This window comes from Barbatula barbatula (assembly GCF_947034865.1).
Source record: "Barbatula barbatula genome assembly, chromosome: 25".
NCBI classification, from domain to species: Eukaryota; Metazoa; Chordata; class Actinopteri; order Cypriniformes; family Nemacheilidae; genus Barbatula; species Barbatula barbatula.
Genome location: NC_136788.1, coordinates 17412451 through 17422306, shown reverse-complemented (window position 1 = coordinate 17422306; position 9856 = coordinate 17412451). Strand labels below are relative to the sequence as shown.

The 9856-nt window shown below is 39.0% G+C and overlaps 1 protein-coding gene across 2 annotated transcripts in view; it reads right to left on the bottom strand.

Moving 5' to 3' along the window:
- Positions 1–2470, bottom strand: part of LOC306890045 (cingulin-like protein 1) — a 7220-nt gene extending 4750 nt beyond the window's left edge. The window contains exons 1-3 of one of the 2 annotated variants that reach the window (XM_079449510.1): positions 2413–2437; positions 964–1744; positions 236–330 (exon numbers count right to left, since the gene is read on the bottom strand). In XM_079449510.1, coding sequence (XP_079305636.1) covers positions 236–330; positions 964–1698 — 830 coding nt within the window. In that variant the 5' untranslated portion in view covers positions 1699–1744; positions 2413–2437. Of the gene's footprint in view, positions 1–235; positions 331–963; positions 1745–2412 lie in introns of both variants that reach the window. The other variant, XM_079449511.1, reaches the window with a different exon arrangement.
- Between the last annotated feature and the right edge of the window lie 7386 nt (positions 2471–9856).

Here is a 9856-nt window from a genome sequence, read left to right as displayed (position 1 = left end):
TTTCTTTTACTGTTAAATGGACACAGATGTTCAACAGAATTCACACGGACTGTCTGAATAAATCTCACTGATGATATTAACTACAGTACAGCTTTAAATGTCAATACTATGTTAAACTGATCAAATATGCTACTGAATGATTACTATACTTATAAAACATCCCATAATATGCACATAGTTTCATAACTGAAACGATGAAAGTGTCAAACAAAGAGTTGAAGTGAAACATTCTCACCCCAGGCTCAGGTAGTCCAACATCACTTGTTTAGCTGTCTTCTCATCGGGTGGATCTGGAAGTTCTCGCTGTCCTTTCAACAGATCAGGTGTGATCTAAAAACATCCAAACTAATCATCAAAATATCGCATGTAAACCCAAATCAAACCCTTCACATTTAGACTGGAACCATTTAGAGTCAGATATTGAGTCTCTATTATCTGTCATCACACACACTGAACAATAAAGGTGCTTCATAGGGTCTTCACAGTGATGCCATAGAAGAATCATACGGGAGCCGTTCAGTCAAAGGTTCTTTAAAGAAGCGTCTCCTTGTCTCCTTCTTAACTTTTTATCATCTGAAGAACCTTTCCATTAAACAGAGATGTTCTTCAGATGTTAAAAGTTTTCTTTGGAACCAAAAGGCTCTTCTACCAACCTTTTCAAGCTCCTTTTTTAAGAGTGTAATTTAACTTTGTAAATGATGTTAAGATCATTTCTAAAGGAAATGAAAACTGTGTTATATTGGATGATTTTCAGTGTAGTCGGTCTTCGTGTGCAGTTTGTTCTCTTTTCTCAAGCAGTTTCTTGAGGACTCACACTGAGCTGATTTCTCCTCATTATTTTTTTATTCAACCAAAACTCATTGATCGTTTCAAACATGGAAGCAAACACGTTCTAATGTACAGTAAAGCTTCTAAACGTCTGGTCGTGTGTTTATTTAGTCACATTGTTTGAATGTTCTCTACCTGAGCTTCCCTTTCGCTGCTCTTCTCTGCGCCTTTAACCTTTGACCTCTCAGTAGATCCTGCAGATCTGACCTCTGTGACCTCCTGTCGTCTCATAGCGGAAGACGCATCAGTGGAGCTCTCGACTTCCATCTCAACGGCTGATCTCTTTGGATCCGTGACTGTTAATCTGGACTCAGCGCTTCTTGAGCGTTTCTTGTCGTCTGGTCTCATCCGGCTCATGTGACCCATTGGAGCGAGCCGAGATGATTCTCTGAGCTCCAGATCATCGGGTCTACAGATGATACGAGATGTTTGACAGGGAATGTTCTCCACTTCTTTGTCCGCTCCTGGCAGAGGAATCCGAGCTCTCTTTACCATCACGGGCGAGGCGTTTACGGGGGACGGAGGGCTGCTAAACCAAACTCGACCGGACTGACTTGCTGTGTTTCTGTGGTACGGGAGACTCCGAATGGGATCATACGGTCTGTGAATCTCAGGGCTCTTTCTCGGAGATGTGATATCCGCTCCAGGAGTTTGGATCTTTGAAGCACTTCCGCACATATATGAGCGCAAACCCTGATGCTGGTCTTCCGTCATAAACACGTCAGGATACTCTGGGATGTTTTTCCCCGGAGCGTCGAGGACCACGTAAGGACGACCGTGGAACCCCTGGACCTGCACTTTGACCCCGAACGATCCCGAATCCTCATTCTGAGCCGGGTCGAGCCGCTGGTCTCCGTGGTACGACTCCATCTAGAGTCACTGAATGATCTCTCAGTGTTAACTCACAGCTGTTTGTCTGTGTGTGACGGGTGACAGTCAACAATAGTGCAGTTAGATTGACATCAGCGTGAGAAACAATAGTGTCATGGTTTATAACAGACCGTTTTCTGTAAAGCTGCTTTGCAACAATGCAGAATTGTCTTTAAATGGTGATAAGACCTTGTTCTCTCATAACTCATCTTAAAACTCAAATCGTATGAGAAATAAACTGTGCGTGTGTCCAACGGGACATGATTGACAACTGTGTCTGTTCAGCTAGTCCAGAGAAAATCTCAAATAAACGCATCACAGAAACATACCAAAGCAAAATCAACACTGCAGAAAAAGTCTTTCTTACTTAGAATTCTTGTCTTGGTTTACAGTACAAACGGCTAAAAACTCTTGAATCCAGATGCATTTTCTTGATGAACAAAATGACCTAACAAAGCAAGTCTTGTTATTAGACAATAAATATGAAATTTCAGTGAATTTGTGCTTAAAACAATCAAAACAATCTTCCAATGGGGTTAGAAAAATAATCTTGAATTTAGTGACCAATACATGTCATTTTGCTCATCAAGAAAAAGCATCTGATTCAAGAATTTGTAGACATTTGTACTGGAAAACAAGACAAGAATATTTAGTTAGAAAGTGATTTTTACAGTGAAGTTGATGCAGTTAAACAGACATAAGCAGTGATCTTACCGTTCCAGTTTAACCGTCTTCATATGAACTCACTGCGAGTCAGATCCACAGTCACTGTAAACCTCTCATCACTCTGATTGGCCAAGACATCTCCACACCCCATCTCTCTAGAGACCCGCCCACACCCTGAACACACGCTCCAGATGTGATGGATTAAGTTTCGGCAGATAATCTGGATTCCTTTCTTTCTATAAGATATATAACAGATTTATTAGCTGATAAACTTCAGGAATGTATTAAAATGTAATCATTGATTATAAACAGAGATAAAATGTGTTTCTTATACTAAACACATCTGATGATATAGAAGAAGAGATTCTGTTGGTCTGAAGAGGACTTAACACAGATCTGAAAGAAGAAAGCAGACGTTGTATCGTGTGCTGAAATGGAGAATATTTCTGTGAGATTTTGAGACTGAGGGGTAAACACACGTCATGTCTCTTATGAACAGGTTTGTCAGGGTGTTGTGTGTATATGTACACACTGCTGAACACACACACACACACACACACACACACACACACACACACACACACACACACATGCTGTTAGATCTGTCCACTACACACACTTCTATTGTTTCTAGTGACCTGATGATGCTTTCAATCCCTTAACCATAAAACAAACCCTCACACGCATCATTTAATGATGCATCACTCAGATTTTACCATCCTTGTGGGGAAAGTTCATTTCATAAACTGTTGTTCAGAATGAAGGAAGATATGAAGAGCAAACGCAGAGCCAAAGCGACAGCATCAACGGATGATATCCTTTCTAAAGTTACACAAATGATTAGGTTGATTCGTCAACAAGAACGGATCAATAAGAAGTTCATGATGCTTGTAAGGAGGAACATTAATCACATTTGTTCTTAGAAACAGCCACAGCCAAGATTGACTCTTTGTCACTGATTGAAGAATCAGCGCTGGCCATTGATACGGGTCATATTTTGTAGCTATACTGTCAGGGATTTTTAGGGGAAGAACCCAAGCGCAGGCAGCAGTGCATAAATGGAATATTTAATAATAAAATAAAGCCCACGATGGGGTAAAGATGTAACCAAACTAAATATAAACAAGAACAAAAGACTTCCCACAATAGGGCAAAAACGAGAACACAGGATACACGGCAAGGCAAGGCAACAAGATCACACGACATGAAAGTAATGCAAAACAATTCAGCACAGGACAGCAAACACAGAGGCAATATATAAGGAGACTAACAAGGATAATTAATACAAGGCAGGTGGGGACTGAAACACTAAAGGGACGCTAATGAGAGAACGAGAGGGGCGGGGCCAAAGACGAGACGCACACAAAAGACATGATACTGTCAAGATCCTGCCCGAAGACTAGAAAAACCTGACACTTCGTGGCAGAACCCTGACATATACGCTCACGCAACATATTAAAGCCCCAGACTGTAATGTGAAACTTTAACCCATATGAGAGTCGTTTTAAACGACGGGTGAAAAGTTGAGTTGGGAACACAGCCCATACGTGTTAATGCATCTAGAAATGTTATGTACACAGCTAAATTCCCATGTTAAGAACGGTCAAATTAACTCTCACAGTGTGTATATAATACAGTGTATTATACTCTGAGAGTGTGGATTATATATACACTGTGAGTGTCTTTTTGACATTTTCAACAGATTTTACTGTATATGCTGAAGTTCTGTAAAAAAACAAGTGTCAACAAATCTGTGAGATGAAAGCTCCATTGCGGTTACAAGGTGTTCAAAGCGAATTCTTTGTTTGCTTTTGTTTGACTCTTGACTGTCTTGAAGTTATTCTCTTTCCTCTTGGAGTGGGTTACTTTTTGTGATGGGTGTCAAGCTGTAAAAAGATGATCAATAATATTAAATGAAGTTGAGTGTTCTGGTTCTCAACGCTAGGTTACTGTGATCAATAAAACCGAAAGTTTTCCTGACATCAACACTCGTGGTACGACCCTCAACGATGGTGACGATCATCAAACTAATTCAGATACACAGATGAACTGCAATGCATGCTGGGAGTCACAATGTTACCTTTGTAGTATACTGATTCTTCATGTCTGATTGATTCATCAGTTTAAAGTTATTTTGTGTGTGTATATCAATGACACAATGCACTCAAGAGCAATTATTTACGCAATACCTAAAGACTACAATCATTATCACCTGATCCCAATGAATCTTAGTTTTCATTGCCTGAACAATCGTATTTAGCAACAATGACAATGGTGTTATAACAGACAATAGAAACCTAATGTTAAAACACAAGAATCAAGAGCTCAACTAAAGCGAATACTGATCACAATAATGATGGTTGGTAGATAAACAGTATATGGCTGGACAAAACCAATAACATATCAGTAACTACCTAGTGGCTGTCCATGAATAACAGACACAATCATGGGGCATCATGACAATATGGACGTCTTCACAATTATTCACAGAGGAAAGAGCAAGAATATCCATGTCCATGTTTGTCAATAGCTGAAGTTTAATTGTTTCACCCCGAACAGAGATGAGATAGTTAACAATAATCACATGACAACACCTGTCTGTTTACCTTCAGCTTTTGAGAAACTCTTTTATTTATTTTAGCATGTATTATGTATATCTCTGTTGTTTTTGTTATATTTCAACAAAATACATGAAGGAATTATGCTGCCTTCACTTGTAATATGAGTTTTCGAGGTAAAACTTTCACACAAACGTCTCTGATCTCACTTTATAAATATGATACCAGAGATGTGCTCTTACATTTACATTTACATTTACATTTATTCATTTGGCAGACGCTTTTATCCAAAGCGACTCACAAGTAGTTTTTTACAGTGTCACATTACTGCAGAGCAATCAGGGGTAAGGTGTCTTGCTCAAGGGCCCTTCAGTCATGACCTGCTGGCACTGAGATTAGAACCGGCAACCTTCTGATCACAAGCCCAACACTCTAACCATTAGGCCACAGCTGACCCCACACCATCCCCACAACTCTTGGGAGAATGATTTCTGCTGTGATATTATTCATTACATTGTCTCGTCGTTAAATTAGTTCATATTTACAAAAAGTGAGATAACTCATGTTATCTTGTTTTTTATTGTGCCGTCCAATATCAATCAAACTGCAGTTGGTTTGTTTAGATTTCAGCCATAATTACTCAAACAATACTGCTCACTAACACAATACAAACATGTGAACATAATAAAATATTTTGATTCATATATTTTATTATTGTAAGGTTATGTTTAGTGTTGGATTGCGTGTAAGCGTTAGCTAATGTAGTTTATTGTAATTATTTTGACGAGATTTTGCAGCACTTCCGGCCGAAGCTCTGACGTCATGCTAATGGCGGCTAAATGTGAATTGAAAGAGACCACAACAACACAACATATCATGAGTTGTGTCAGTCTGTGAAAGTGATAGAAAGTGTTGATTTTAGACACTTGAACTATATTAAAGTGTGCTGTCAGGGACTGGAAATTAAAGAGCGAACGGAAACCTATTTCTCTTTAATCGTGTCGGAGAATGGTGAGTCAAATATGATATGATACAGATTATTTATGAGAATTACTTTATTTTTGTTTGTCGATTTATTATGTAGATTGTTGGCTGTAGTGCATTTAAATGTGTCATTAATGTTTGTAGTAAAATCACCTGTGATCATGTGTTTGTATCGGTCGGGTGTGTTGATGACGACAATATAATAATAATAATAATAGATTATATTCAGTTATCTGTTGCTATGTAACTGGTTATATTTGATGGCTTCTAATGATAATTTGACTTTGTAAACTTTTATTACAGTTCGTCAGTGTCATTTATAATATATGTATGTATGTAATGTAATGTATTTGTGATATAATCACGTGACACCTGTTACAGTTTTGTGGTAAATCATTTAAAAGTCAGATATGTATTTATATTGGTACAGTGTGTCTGATATGAATTATTGTTATAATTGTAATGTGTTATGTTTGTAAAAAATCAAATCTGTGCGCATGCAATAGCGATATTTGACCGCCAGGTGGCAGAATACAATAGAGTATAATATAGTTTTTCGACTGGTTTATGGTTTATTCTGCACATTAAGTTCCAGTCCACATTGAATTGAGTCTTTTTAGACATTTATGTGTATTCAAAACTTCAGTTTCATTGAGAAGTTATGTGCAGTAGACCATAAGTGAACAGGATGATGTGATCTGTCTTAAGTGTCATGTGAAGAAGTCCACGCGTACACAATCTTGTGCTTCAGGAGATGTTCACAGTGTTCCCGTCGACTCAGGACACCTGTTTCAGCCCATTAAAAGATGTTTCATATACACATCTGTCAGTGTTTGTGTGATATGTGTTCTTTAATGTACGCTGCACCAGAGGAGCTTTTCGTTTATGTCTTTGAACAAATAATTACACGGCCGCATCTGCGCAGAAACGGACTTCATTAATCATGCTAAGTGTGTAAAGAGATCCTGCTGATGGGAAGTTGGCTCCGAGTCCAGACGAGACCCCAGGTGCATCTGTGATGTCATATCCTTTTTTTAAATGAGCACCTGGGATGGATCTCGTTGGAGTGGTTTCTTTGAGAGCGTATATTAAAAGCAGTCATAAGGATACCAGGGTGAAAAGGCATGTTGAAACCGTGTATTCAGTGGTATTATTATTTTTAATGTGACACAGGCTTTAACGCCCTCATGTGACCAATGAAACTGAGACTGTAGTTCTCACTGTAACACACAGAGGGCAGCAGTGAGTGTAAAGAAACAACTAGACTGGCAGTGTGTAGTGAGTGTTTGGGTCTGGATGACCTTATTCACCTGGTCAATTGCTTGTTTTACCAAATAATTTACCAGATAATAATGTTTGATGTTGAAGAAAAGATTTCATCTTTATTGTAAGTATTTAAGGCTTTGGTCCATGAGGTTTATGAATTCTGAGTCTGTTTAGTTTTAAACCTTGACAACAACTGACACCATGATGTCTATGAGGAGGCCTGAAATCTCTCAGATGTCTCCTAAACATCTTCATTTGTGCTCCGCAGACGCCAGAAGTTCTCTAAACATGTTGAACGTCATGTGGGCGAGTAGAAAATCACACAAAGTCGATTTTTGGGTGAACTTCCCCTTTAACAGCGGTTGTCTGTTAGCGAACACTGACGCAGTACATATGGCATTGCTTTAAACTCTGACCCTGACATTCACAGTCCCTCTGAGAGTTTATTTGATATGAACAGCGTAATGAAGAGAAGGTCACTGTCAGATGTACTGAACGTTCACATCTTATTAGTGACTCGTGTTTCGATGAGTTGGATCTCAGGGGATTGCACATACTTAGAATCAAATGTATAGGTTAATGTATAGGTTAAAGTCCCTTTGGATAAAAGCGTCGGTCAAATGCATGAATGTAAATGTTTAATGTATACCTGCACCTGTAAGAAACCGTCTGAATCACAAATCACATTAAAGGCCACTTTCCCACCAACAGCACAAGAGGAACAGCTGATGTGATGGTGTGGGAATCAGAGGGGAGTCTAACCTGAACCTGTGACCCCCGGTTAGAGTCAAATCACGCCCTGCAGCGCCGGCCAATCATCAACCTCGTACCCATCATGACCTGTGACACGTGCGCTGTGGCTAGTTTGTGTTTCTGTCTGTGAATGAAGACGTTGTGTTTTCTTTGGCCCGTTGAAGGGACATGCAATTAGAATTGTAATAGACCGAAACCGTGTCAATCTGTGTTTTTGTGCCCGTACAGGTTTTCGCTCTCTTGGAAGTACAAACACAAGCTGCTGGCTTCAGACGTTTGAAAAGAAGACACACACTCGTTCTTGATTTCTCTGCAGCTAAATAAATACCCATGAGCCACCGGGCCGGCTACATTCACGTTTGTGAAAGACTTCAAAGAGAGACTTTAGGTTGCGGCACAAAGGGGAAGTCAGGAAAAAAACAGCGATTTACATTTGTCTGAATTGGGTTTGTTCCTGTGAGCCAGTGTGGACCTGCGGCGTCTGTCAGGTGTTTTCAAGCCTTCAATAGGATTTTCCTATCATACACATCTGAACGCAAGAACACAACACATCAGCCAGGCGTTGTGTGTTCTTCTGCCTCACTATAGAGTCCTGAAAGTATCGCTGACATGATGTTTTGCGGACAAACAGATTTATTTCTTGTATATTCAAGTGTGTGTTTCGTTTCTAGAAAGAGTGACAGGCCTGCTGATGTGCTGTTGTTGTTAATAGTAGGGCTGTCACGATAATGAAACTTGACTGTCAAATAATTGTCTATTTTAAGGCTTTGACAATGGAACTATTGATGACAATTCATTTATTTAATGAAGGAAATACATACTTTAGAAATGTGAACATTTTGTAAATAACTTTTATTATTTGTATAAGAGCCAACATGTTTCGACCAACAACTGGTCTTCCTCAGGGCAAAGTATCACAAAGAATGAGAATGACATCAAAGGGCCCCGACTCTTCGAGATAAGTTGCTACATGAGAAGAAGGAAAGTTGGCTTAAGAGACCTATTGGGTTATACCATTGTAATAATATCATTCCCTGTAAAAGTTATGTGGATTTTAAATCTAATAGAACATTTAAGATGAATGATTTTATAAACTGTAACACTACATTTGTTATTTACCGTTTATCTTGCCCATGTAAGAATGTGTTTTATGCCGGTCGCACAAAAAGACGTTTACGTGATCGGTTGGCAGAGCATAACTATGCTATTCGTATTAGCAGCCCATCAGATGGCTCAACACTTCTTACAGATGCACAACAAGAATGATTCCCTATTGAAAATAGAGGTCTTGGAGCATGTGAGACCTTTGGATAGAGGTGGGGATAAGATTCGTAGACTCAACCAGCGCGAGGCATTTTGGATCCAGCGCTTCGTTATCCAGATCTGAACGAGGACATTGAGTTTAAGTGTTTTTTATGATATGTTTTCTATGCCTATATATTGGTTTAGCCTTGTATGTATTTATTTCTTTATGTATGGTCGATACTTGTTATTTTCCTCTCCAGATGACCTATGTTTGAGGGATATTTCTTTTCTTTGTTTTCTTTCTTTTCTTCATTTGCTGTGATTTATGGTTGTTCTCCTATCCTGTAGACCTGATTGCCTTATTGGCTTAATTGATCGTAGAAGGCCTGATTAGGTTAATTGAATATTCCATTGTCATTCTCATTCTTTGTGATACTTTGCCCTGAGGAAGACCAGTTGTTGATCGAAACATGTTGGCTCTTATACAAATATATTCTTTTAAATGACTTAAGCCACACTTAATAAAGGCTTTTTAACTCTATCCTTCTCATATTTGACTGTGTTTTGTTCCGGTTTCGTTTGTTCTCTACCCCAAGAGCACCTATCACAGACTTTTCAACTTCACCTGAGCGCCTGTTTGAGCCTCTTCATAACTTTTATTATTTACTGTAGAGTGACATTAACAG